This window comes from Trichomycterus rosablanca, chromosome 11, assembly GCF_030014385.1.
Source record: "Trichomycterus rosablanca isolate fTriRos1 chromosome 11, fTriRos1.hap1, whole genome shotgun sequence".
Classification (NCBI taxonomy): Eukaryota; Metazoa; Chordata; class Actinopteri; order Siluriformes; family Trichomycteridae; genus Trichomycterus; species Trichomycterus rosablanca.
The window spans coordinates 39,819,794-39,832,222 of record NC_085998.1 but is presented as its reverse complement, the minus strand read 5'-3'; the positions used below and the strand labels follow the sequence as shown (position 1 = coordinate 39,832,222).

General features: G+C 44.0%; 1 protein-coding gene across 1 annotated transcript; it reads left to right on the top strand.

Moving 5' to 3' along the window:
- The first annotated feature begins 2,653 nt into the window (after positions 1-2,653).
- On the top strand, positions 2,654-5,372 carry LOC134322911 (ras-related protein Rap-2b). The gene has a single exon (XM_063004325.1). It carries the CDS (start codon positions 2,893-2,895, stop codon positions 3,442-3,444), a length of 552 nt encoding a protein of 183 aa, XP_062860395.1. The 5' UTR covers positions 2,654-2,892; the 3' UTR covers positions 3,445-5,372.
- The last annotated feature ends 7,057 nt before the right edge of the window (positions 5,373-12,429 follow it).

Genomic DNA, 12,429 nt, shown 5'->3' with positions numbered 1-12,429 from the left:
TAAGGTTTTGCTGAGGTTCTTCAATCTTACATTTTAAAACTATTAAGACCACTGTGGTCCTGGGACACTCAAATACTTCATATTATTTAATATATTTGTCCAGATCTAAACCCTGCCACAAACTGAGGAGATGCACAGACGGTTCCTTTCAACAAATTTCGTTTAATTATCAATTAACTGTTAAATTTGGTGCTATTTAAAATGTTGAATGTACAATGAGGAGCAATGAGCAACCAAGATTAGATCAATAACACACAGACCAAAACATTCTTTATACTTCAGTAGTCTACTTTAATAAAACACATATTAGTAATTCATTTATATCCAATTAAAGCAGTTATTTACAACACAAGCACCTTATTTTTATTTATTTTGCTCTTAATGAAGGTTTATAATGCAGGGATCAGGTCTTGTTTGCTAATTTCTGGGTGAAATGCAGTGAAAGTTTGGTGTTGTGACACATTTCAGTGATTTTAATGAACGACTATATAATCTGTGATGTTTTAAAACGACTGGATTGTGTTTTGATCTTGTTGTCGATCATATTAAGTTCTAATACAGTACAACATAGTGTTATACTGTATATAACCTAATATATAACCTTTTCGCTCCATAATACACGATATTAATTATACATGTTTAGTTATATAAGGTGTTTTTGTGAGATTATTTCACAATAAAGTGATGAAGTAAACTTGAGCAGAACGAGGCGTGGTGAGGAATTACGGCGCTGTCGCTTTAAATCTCTACACTCACTGCTCTCAGGAGGGGGAGGGGCAGGAAGTGAGCAGTTCAGGGTGCGTCTTAAATTGAATCGTACAGTTCACTACACACAGTCAGGTCACTGTAGCATGTTCTCTTAGCTCGAAATGTTATTGTTTTTAAATTTTAACAGCATTAAATCCAGCTAAAGTTTAAGTGTATGAGGGTGAATCAAAACATTCAGTTTATCATTTAGCTAAAAAATATTGATTAGTTTATTTAGTTAATGACAACTGTTTTAATAACAATGTTTACTTTCTAATCGCATATAAGTAATACTTTAGTTCTGCCAACACATATACACATATATATTATGCTGCGGTGCTATCAGCCAGATGGGCATCTACATAAGATAATAGAAAACAACACAAATCTACAACACAAAATAAGATAAACATATAAAAAATATAAAACATTAATAAAACATTGATATGACAGTATGTATATACACTGGGTTTGAACATACAGGCATGATTGGTCTGTGCCAGGGTTTGCTAGCACTCTGTGCCCATTGTTTCTGTGGAAGCTGCACCCACAGTGACCCTGACCAGGACAAAATGGTGGCTAAACAATCAACACACAAAAATAAAACTTCTGTAACTTTTATTACATGGTTATCTTTTATCTACATTTAACTATAAATACCTGATAAAAACTAAAAATAGCTGCATGGTTTGATGTGCAGATATTAAATTTAGCAGATAATAACCGATCCACTCCAGATACTTCCCCACGCCCTACCAACAACTTACAATAAAAGTTTCTTTTTATTGTTATTATTTGTTGTTGTTGTTGTTTCGTATTTCTATTATTGCTATGTTTTTTAGAATTCTGTACTATACTGTACACATCCATGTTAATAAATAATCTTAGTGTTGATTGATTGGTTAAACATCTCTAAATATTGCAGGAAAAGTATTTGTTAAAATTAGTTTTTACACTTCTGTTGTATATTTCTGTACACATATATGTTTTATATTTCTATACTCTTCCCTTCTGTTGGATAATAAAAGGGAATCTCATCATATCTTTAAAAGTGTCACGTTCATATTCGTTTCTTGCTGTCGCCCCACAGCAAGAAGGTCCTGGGTTCGATCCCCAGGCGGAGCACATAACTCCGGTCCTTTCTTTGTGGAATTTGCATGTTCTCCCCGTGTCTGTGTGGGTTTTCTCCGGGAGCGCCGGTTTCCGGTTTTCAACTGATGAATCTTTTAAATTATTAATATTATTATTATTATTACTGTTTTTGTTTCAAATCATGATTACAATCACCTTATTGAATTGCATTATTATTATTATTATTATTATTATTATTATTTTTACCTCATTATTAGCCCTGAATTGCCCCCGTCCCAACTTTTGTTGGAACGTGTTGCAGGTCTGAAATGCAGGAATGGATGTTTATTAATAAATAAAATAAAGTCGACCAGACAGAACATGACACATCTAGAATATTTCCTCCCACAGTACAGAGGCGTGTAAGTGAGGTGAACCGGAGATATAAAATAGTTCATGACTGTGTTTGATATTAAACCTGAACTGATGAATCTTGTGTGAGCAGGAACGACCCGTCCTGTCATGATGGAACCAAAGTGTAAAACATCACAAATAAATATTAGTTTCCTGTGTTATAGTTGTATCTTAGTAGTTAGGGTACTAGACTAGTAATCGAAAGGTCGCTGGTTCAAGCCCCACCACTGTATACTGTCACAGTACTGTAAGTCGCTTTGGATAAAAGCGTCTGCTAAACAACAAGCGAGTGTGCGAGTGTACGGTGGAGACATCGATTTGAGACGCACCCGCGGTGAGTACGCGCCCTGCTGATCAGTTCCTCTCAAAAGAGAGAGAGTGTGTGTGAGAGAGAGAGAGAGAGAGAGAGAGAGAGACGCGCTCAGTGTTGTTAGGTTTTCGGAGCGGAGCGGCGGATCATGACGGCTTTCTGATGCACCCACCGGATTACCGGACACACGGCTCGCTCTGCGCCACCGCCCCGATCCGGTTCGGGTGGGTATAACCGCGGGACGGAAGGACGGAGGAGCGGGTGGAGGAGCTGAAGGAAAAGCGCCAGCAGGGTGGAGGAGGAAGGAGAGAGAGAGAGAGAGAGTGAGGGGAGAGAGACATTAGGAGAACATGAGAGAGTATAAGGTGGTGGTACTGGGCTCGGGCGGTGTGGGGAAATCCGCCCTGACCGTCCAGTTCGTCACCGGCTCCTTCATCGAGAAGTACGACCCTACCATCGAGGACTTCTACCGCAAGGAGATCGAGGTGGACTCGTCTCCGTCGGTGCTGGAGATCCTGGACACGGCCGGCACCGAGCAGTTCGCCTCCATGAGGGACCTGTACATCAAGAACGGCCAGGGCTTCATCCTGGTCTACAGCCTGGTCAACCAGCAGAGCTTCCAGGACATCAAACCCATGAGGGACCAGATCATCCGGGTCAAGCGCTACGAGCGCGTGCCCATGATCCTGGTGGGGAACAAGGTGGACCTGGAGGGCGAGCGGGAGGTCTCGTCGGGCGAGGGTAAAGCCCTGGCCGACGAGTGGAACTGCCCCTTCTTGGAGACCTCGGCCAAGAACAAGGGCTCGGTGGACGAGCTGTTCGCCGAGATCGTCCGGCAGATGAACTACGCGGCGACGCCCGGCGGGGACGAGCCCTGCTGCTCCTCCTGCGCCATCCTGTAAACCCACAGATCTCATCGTCCAGACCCTTCAAATCCGGCATCGGCCCCGAGTCGGCACCCGCCTCCAACCATCGAAGCTTCCTGTGGATCGTGACGCCGAGTTCCAGCGCTCACCGTCTCTGTGGGTCCCCCTCGGGCCCCGTTTTACGCCATAACAGGAACGAGCCGGGCTCCGTATCCTGCGTCGGCCCCTAAACGACCAAGAAAACACCCAGGATCCACACGAAGACTCTTGGGCGTCTCGATGCCTCAGAATACGTAACGTACGCCGGCTGCACGGGTGCCTCGTGTTCGGGGCCCTCACCCCAGACGAATGGCATCCAGGGGCCCTCATAGGAGCGACGGTTATATTCAGTGTGTGGGCGCAGGGGTGCTGGTGCAACTTCGGGGCCGTCAATATTCAAACACGTCACGGTTTGTCGTTTTCGGGTTCTGTGGGGCGCTCCTTGGTACCCGCGTCCTGGTACTTCGGGCCCTTGGAGCGTCCAGCAGGTTGAGCAATAATCCTATAACTTTCCATTCTGCCGGTTCGGGCGCCGGTTCCAGGACGATCCTCGTTCCTCTTGATGATTTTGGTTCCCCACGGACCCCTCGGCGTTTGCTCTTTGGCCCTGTAATCGCCCCCCCCCCTCCACCCTCACATCATGGCACTTCTGCTTTACCATGAGGGCACCGTGAACGCTTCCGGCCCCCGCCGGCCTGGTCGGCCTCCATCCCAGATAATATTCCTTCATGTCCCTGATGATTTTCGGCACCCCTGCTCCACCCAGACTAGAATCTAGAACTAGGAACGATGTTTACTAGCCAAACGATAAGAATCAGACATATCTAATCCCGCTCTGGTGTTTTTACGTCATCAGTATTTTAAAGTGTCCTATTTTGTCTTGCACACGCGTGAAACGTAACGAGCAGAATGAGCAGCAGCGTTTACAACCACAGAATACTTGAACGTTCTGGGATTGAGGCACTCGGGGCTGTTGTTTTTGTACGGATCACGTCCCCGGTGCCGAGAGATACGACTTATTATTATTATTATTATTATTATTATTGGTTTTAGAACTAGAGGTGGTTTCTGAACGGCACGGACGGTAACGTAACGTCGCCCCCTGGGCACCACCTCCGGTATCGGGAGTTTATTCGTAACGCGGCGTCTTGGAGTTCATGGGAGCGGTTTTTGAAAGGTTGCAGACGTCGTAGATCTCGGCTGCGGCACGTTTCGGACGCGTTCACCGGACCCACAGGTGGACGTTGAGGTGGACGCAGGGTCTCGCGAGGATAACGGAGTGTATCGCACGCGTGGATTACGTTCCTGCTCTGAGGATCCCACTGATCAGATTCTGGATTCTATCAAAATCTTTCTCTTTCTCAACGTCAGAACGGCGCCGCTTGACCCAAAAGCACGTGACAGACCCGGGGCGCCACTTATCTTCTCTCTTCTGAACGTGTGAGGACCTCAGCGTGGTCGTGTAGGGACGTCATGATGACGCGGTGCATCGAGTGCCTTCCATTTTTAGTGCCAACCAACCAGAGAAGGAAGTTTAACGGCAGTTCATACAGTACTTACACACACACACACACACACACACACACACTAGTCTTTATTTACTTTGTTTGTTTGTATGTTTTTGGGGGGGGGGGCGTACCTGAGTTTATTTCCCCTTTGTTTTGTTGAAACTGGTCGGGTTTGGTTTAGTCTAACAGGTACTGAAGCTCCAGGACTCCGAATCAGACGTGTTTAGACCAGTGAAATCACCACTTTTATTGTTTTTATTGTTTTTATTGTTTTTATGTTCTGATTTTGATTTGATTTTTTAACAGTGAATGTGATGTACTATTGAAATTCTAATCCGATTGTATGTTCGAGTGCAGAGCGGCTCTTTATCAGCTGTTCTCTTTAAGACTTTTAATACAAATTGCATTTTTTAAAGAGTCTTTAGTTTGAGTTTCTTTTTTTATGGGTTGTTAGAAAATCTGGGGCTCTTCAGAACTTATTTAACCTTATTATTATTATTAATATTGTTATTATTATTATCAATATTATTATTATTATTATTATTATTATTAATATTATTAATATTATTATTAATATTATTATTATTAATATTATTATTAATATTGTTATTATTATTATTAATATTGTTATTAATATTATTATTATTATTATTAATATTATTATTATTATTATTATTACTATTATTATTATTATTATTATTATTATTATCAATATTATTATTATTATTAATATTATTATTATTATTATTATTAATATTATTATCAATATTATTATTATTATTATTAATATTATTATTAATGTTATTATTATTAATGTTATTATTATTATTAATATTATTAATATTGTTATTAATATTGTTATTATTATTATTATTACTATGAATATTATTATTACTATTATTATTATTATTAATATTATTATTAATATTATTATTGTTATTATTATTATTATGGATATTAACATTAATATTATAATCAATATTGTAATTATTATTACTATGAATTTTATTATTAATATTATTATGATTATTATAATTATTATTATTAATATTATTATTGTTGTTATTATTATTATTAATATTATTAATATTATTATTATTAATATTATTATTATTATTATTAATATTATTATTATTATTATTTCTAGTTTTGGGTTATACTGAAGCTTTAGCTCTGATTGGCTGAGACGGGACCGTGAGATTATATTTATTAATAAAATATTAATATAAATATCAACATTTAACTCTGCTGCTGTTAATCTAGTAAATATATTTGTGGTAAACGATGAAGGCGCTCCATCATGAGGGGTGAGAACCTATCGACCCGCCCTGCTCCCCTCTACCTCCCTGATCAGCTCCTCAGTACAGAGGATTCTAATCAGACCTGGAGCTCATAATCAGATTATTCAGACGCTCTAGTTATACGTCACCCTAACGTCTCCCTCCGTGTCCCGAAACGCTTCAACCGTCCCTGACGCCCCGATTCACAGATAAACCCACACTGGTATAATTCCACCTTTATACACATTACACATCAACCAGGATTTATTTACATGTGAGAGGAACTCCGTTGGTTGCTCCGCTTTGATTCGTCCGCCATGTTTGTAGTTCTTGGTGAGGAAAAGTCGTGCCGCACTGAATGCTGGGATTGATCTTCAGCGCTGAGGAGGGGGGGGGGGGGGGGGGGGTTCTCACACAGACCTGGTGGTGCTGAAACAGTTTTATGTAAATGTTCAGGCGCTTCAGTCAAATTTCCCGTGTTGAGGATTTTAGAATGTAAATGAGGGAACGACGCCGGGACTCGGGGGCGCACCTCTGTGCCCAATTTATTACATCAAATAAGAATAAAATGTGAAATATGTTTAAGGTAAAACCTTTATGTTTAATGCAGGCGGGTCTTTAAGTACTCAGGTTTACTAAATTAATCCTAAATATCTCATCAACACTGAAGTAAAAGCTCTGGTTTATGCTATAAAGCGGCTTTTACACCCAGAACTGCGATACTGAAATGATTAGCTTTTAATAACCGGTTTGTATAATAAAAGTGTTCCTAGCATCGAACCTGCAGCAGCTTTTAGGTGGCGGCTTTAACAAGAGGGCGTATCATGCTTTGCGCTTTATTCACTGCAAGGTTGGGTGCATATCACAGCCGGCTGGACCTCTGAGCGCCAGTATGACCGGTATTTTCGTTTATAGCTGGAGCGCTCCACAGCGCCATCATGTGGAGACGTGAGCAGATCAAAACCCAACAAATGTTATTAAATTAAGGGTTAATTTAATCTTATTTAAGAGCTACAAAGCCACGAGAAGAGAGTCCAGGTTCAGTAAACACAGGATCGCTGTTTAAAACACAAACCCGGACTCGTCCATTCACAGCTCGCTGCTCGGATCTTCCTCGCAGCGCCGTGGTTCTAATTTAAAGTGGAAGACACGACATTACTGTCATCTACACCATCAAAACACAACACAAAACAAAATATAATTAATGAATGCAAATGTGGCAATCTGGTCCCACTGTGGTTTACAAGATGTAGCATAAAGCCTCCACAAGGGGGCGTTTGTGTACAAGTTTAATTTGTGTTTATGTGCCTGTTAAAATTCGTTTATTTTATTATTATTATTTTCTCTGTGACCCATTTTTGGGCTCTGATAAACCCTCATGTACACGATTCGTCTCACCGGCGGAGGGTCAGAAGGCTCAGGGGTCAAAGGTCGATCAATGAACCTTAAGCACAGCAGCAGGAGGTAAAAACCGCGCGGCTGAGCGGCGAATCTGAACAGTACGAGACACTACGTCCGCAGGAGGCGCATAAACAGGTTAGTCGTGTACTACAGTGTTGATGAGTGTGGGGATCGTCCGCACTGCCTCGAGTTCTCAGGTTCGGTCCCAGGATCCGCTTCTGATGCTGAAACGATTAGAAACCATCGCTGCTTTTGATTGGTCGAATAAACGTTAATATTTAGGAAGTAAAAATTCCTTTATTTGATGGGTGTATAACATAAACCAGGATTATTTATGGTGTGGGTGGTTTATTGGCTCTCTGGTATTGAGCACAAACACTTTTCCAGGTATGTAACAATCGGCTGGCCTTTGTGATGGTTGTAATATCTGTTAGATGATTCCGGCGGCGTGCCGCTGCCTCCGCCGTCTATTTTAATCCTTCAGCTCCTCTGAAGCCGTGAGAAGAGGAATCCTGGCACTCGGTCCCGAGCCGTGATTGGCGGGTCGGCTCTCCAGGGATTCGATCCTCTCTGACGCGCTCAGATAAAAATTCTACACGGGCAGGAGAGCAGCGAGGAGTTCGGGAAGCGGCTACGACGAGGCACAGAACATAGGACGTAAATGAGCGTGCCAGTCGCCGAGGTCTGATGTGGGAGTGTGGTGCAGTAATCGCTCCTCTCTCACCTCTCGCTCTCGCGCCTCTCGCGGCGCCCTGATGTTTGGTGGGACGCGACTCTAAGTGCTCAGGTTTGAACCCCGAGGTTCTTTAAACCCGGCACGAGCGCTTTCACATTCCTCCTCACCTACCTACCGGGGGGGGGGGGATTATTTCGGGTGTGTGTGTGTGTGAGTGTGTGTGTTTGTGTGTGTGAGTGTGTGTGTGTTTATGTGTGTGAGTGTGTGTGAGTGTGTGTGTGTGTGAGTGTGTTTGTGTGTGTGTGTTTATGTGTGTGTGTGTGTGTGTGTTTATGTGTGTGAGTGTGTGTGTGTGTGTGTGTGAGTGTTTGTGTGTGTGAGTGTGTGTGTGTGTGTGTGTTTGTGTGTGTGTGTGTGTGTGAGTGAGTGTGTGTGTGTGAGTGTGTGTTTGTGTGAGTGTGTGTGTGTGAGTGTGTGTATGTGTAAGTGTGTGAGTGTGTGTGTGTGTTTCATCCACAACGATCACTAACAGGTGTAATAAATCAGCTATGCAGCAACAGTTTAGGGAAGGTCCTTTTCTTGTTCCAGTATGAACGAGCTCTATAAAGACGTGAAGAAAAACTCAGTTTCTGTAGGTGTAGCTTAGTGGTTCAGGTACTGGACTAGTAATCAAAAGGTTGCCAGTTCAAGCCCCAACACTGCAAGGTTGCTACTGTTGGGCCCTTGAGCAAGGCCCTTAACCCTCAATTGCTCAGACTGTACACTGTCACAGTACTGTAAATCACATTGGATAAACAGCGTCTGCTAAATGCTGTAAATGTAAAAGTAACAGCTCTGGGATGAACCGGAACATCAACTGATGGATCAGCACCCAGCCACACACACACACACACACACACACACACACACACACATGCTGTCATGTTGTTAATGACTGAACGGGCACAAATTCCCACACACAGACACACTTCAAAATCTTGTGAGAAGCTTCTCATGTTCAGCATTTAGCAGACGCTGTTTATCCAAAGTGAATTACAGCACTGTGACAGTATACAGTCTGAGCAATTGAGGGTTAAGGGCCTTGCTCAAGGGCCCAACAGTGACAACCTGGCAGTGGTGGGGCTTGAACCATTGATCTTCTGATTTCTAGTCCAGTACCTTAACCGCTAGGTTAGGGCGGCACGGTGGCTCTGTGGGTAGCACTGTCGCCTCACAGCAAGAAGGTCCTGGGTTCGATTTCCAGACGGAGCAGTGTGAGTCCTTTCTGTATGTAGTTTTGTATGTTCTCCCCATTCCGTCCACAGTACAAAGGCGTGTAAGTGAGGTGAACTGGAGACACTAAATAGTTCATGAGTGTGTTTGATATTAAACCTGAACTGATGAATCTTGTGTAAGCAGTAACGACCCGTCCTGTCATGAATGGAACCAAAGTGTAAAACATCACGTTATAATCCTAATAAATAAATAAAATAATAAATAAATTAACAAACGGGCACAAATTCCCACACGCAGACACACTTCAATAGTGCAGTCTTGTGAGGAGCTTCTCAGAAGAGCGGCTGCTGTTGTAGCTGTAAAGATCACACGGAGGTTTTGGAAACGAGATGTCCGACACTCAGGGTGGCACGGTGGCTCAGTGGGTAACCCTCATGGGTCTGATCCCCAGGTGGGGCGGTCCGGGTCCTATCTGTGTGGAGTTTGCATGTTCTCCCCGTGTCTCCCACGGTCCAAAAACATGCAGCCAGGCTGATTGGAGACCCTGAATCATCCTGTAGGTACCAAGTCGCTCGGTTGCATAAACCAGTGCACTGTAGCGCCGGTCACAAGCCCGGATAAATAAGGAGGGTCGTGTCAGGAAGGGCGTCCGGCGTAATAACTGTGACAAATCGATAATGAGGATCACGATCCGCCGGCGACCCCTAACGGGAGCAGCCGAGGACACATAGAGATGTCCGACACTCACAATCAGGCGTCCGAATACTTTTGGCTCTATAGTGTAGACGACTGCTTGTGTTCACATGAATAACCGAGCTGGTTTGTGTATATTACAGTACTGAACTGGTTGTAAGTAACTGGTACTGAATCATGTGGTCAGTGGTAAATCACACGTGTCTGAGTTGGCCGTGATGGTTTCTCGTTTTTGACACGTTGGCGTCTGTGTTAACCTCTTATTCTAAATAAACAGGAAGCTCCGGTCGCTGTGGGCGACTGATGTCACATGTCTGCTGGTTCCTGTGTCATGTGGCTCGGCTGAAGCTGATAAGGAGCCCGAGGGACCACGGTGTGAAGCAGCATGTGATCCTGATCCTGTCCACTCTGGTGTTCCGTTTTTATTTCAGGATGTGAAAACATGACCCAGCAGGTTCTTAGCTCTTATTTTCTCCCGGTTTAGTCATACCCAGTTCCTCTTCCTCCGCTGGAGACCCAGATGGCGTACGAGGAGGGTACACGACCTCTCTCTGACCCCTTCTGATTCACGAGTATTTTGGTGGATCGGCGCGTGAGGTCGGTCTCCACGTTCCTCCATTTCTGTACAGGCGCCTCGGCTACTAACCAGGGTCCTTACACAGGGCGGTTTTAGACTGGAGGTTAAGGTACAGTAATCGAAAGGTCACTGGTTCAAGTCCCACTACTGCTAGGTTGCCACTGTTTGCTCAAACAAGTGCTATGTTGTACTAATTCGTATTGCTACCCACATAAATCAATACATAAGCCTCAGCAGTGCCTATATATTCCTGTTGGGCCCCTGCGCAAGGCCCTTAACCATTAAATGCAATACACTGTGAATTTTATTATTCATTAGCTTCAGTGCTAAAAATATTACAGACAGGATTCATTTTAGAGTCCGACATGATCCGGAGTGTTTCTGGGAATCGTTCAGCAGCACGGCGAGTGTGTGAAATATCCCCGTCAGTGACGCACTTCACAAAGTTCCTGCTAGTTCCTACTGGCTCGTGTTGGTGTGTGTGTGTGTGTTGGGTGTAAATGTGGGATGTGATCCGCTGCTCTTCTGTACTCCGCTGTATTTATATATTTGTACTTTTCGAGGCTTCTGCTTTTAGACGAAGGGTCTCTGTGCAGCGGCGTCGATCAGCCAGCAGAGGGCGTCATTGCTGCAGTTATGAGGAACCCCCTCCGGCGGAGTTATACCCTCCTCATAACTGCAGCAGTGACGCCCTCTCCTGGCTGATCGACGCCGCTGCACAGAGACGGGGGATAACGCGTGACTCTCCGTGCGCGATACGGCTCTCCATATGAACCCCGAAGCGGTCGGTGCTGCACACGTCTCGGAGGTGAAATACCATCGGGGAATCGGATACGACCAGATTGCGCAGAAGCGGCGGCGTGCGCCCGAGGCTACAGTCAGTCAGTCAGTCAGTGCTGGAATATCCCTCACAGATTCCTGTCGCTCCACTGTCCGGGCTTGTCTCCGAACTGCACTCCTTATATACAGTATGTGAGAGCTTTCCGTACGGGGAACGGGGCATGTCCAAACACAGCTGAGCCCGACGCCGCCCCGGTGAAGCAATGTGAAGCAAAAACACACTGTGATAGCTTTGCTTTTATATGCCGTACAAATGCCACGGTAAATATGTAGCCTTTTTTAGTACTAATGCGCCGGTGCTTATTGGTTAAATATAATGTACATTTCCACCACAGACAGCTTGTAGATTCGTCTGTAAATGTAGTTTGTTTAGCAGTTAAATTATGCAGCATTTTAGCGTAGCGGGATTTTTTATCATGCTAGTCTGTAGGACCTCAAGTTGGGTCGCAACATGATCAAATCATTGGAATTCAATAACCAACCTTTGGTTTAACTGATATAAGTGACCTGAGGTGTGTTTTTAACTCAGGTTCCGGGATCTATTTTTCTGTGAGGCATCTGCTGTATGCATCCGCCCCGTCCACACCAATTTTCTTAGTCGTATCCGATTCCCTGATGGTATTTCACCTCTACTTTCAAGGTGCAAGGTGACTTCCAATGCTGATCGAGGAGCGTCGTGACTAACACGCCCCCTCCGACACGTGTGCTGTATCGTCCGCTTCGGGTTTCACCTGCAACGGGATTCATACGGAGATCCGTATCGCGCACGGAGAGTCACACTGATCTCCGTTA

What these genes read in the sequence shown, in the direction of transcription:
- LOC134322911 (XM_063004325.1), top strand. Translation starts at nt 2,893, where the DNA reads ATGAGAGAGTATAAGGTGGTGGTACTGGGCTCGGGCGGTGTGGGGAAA.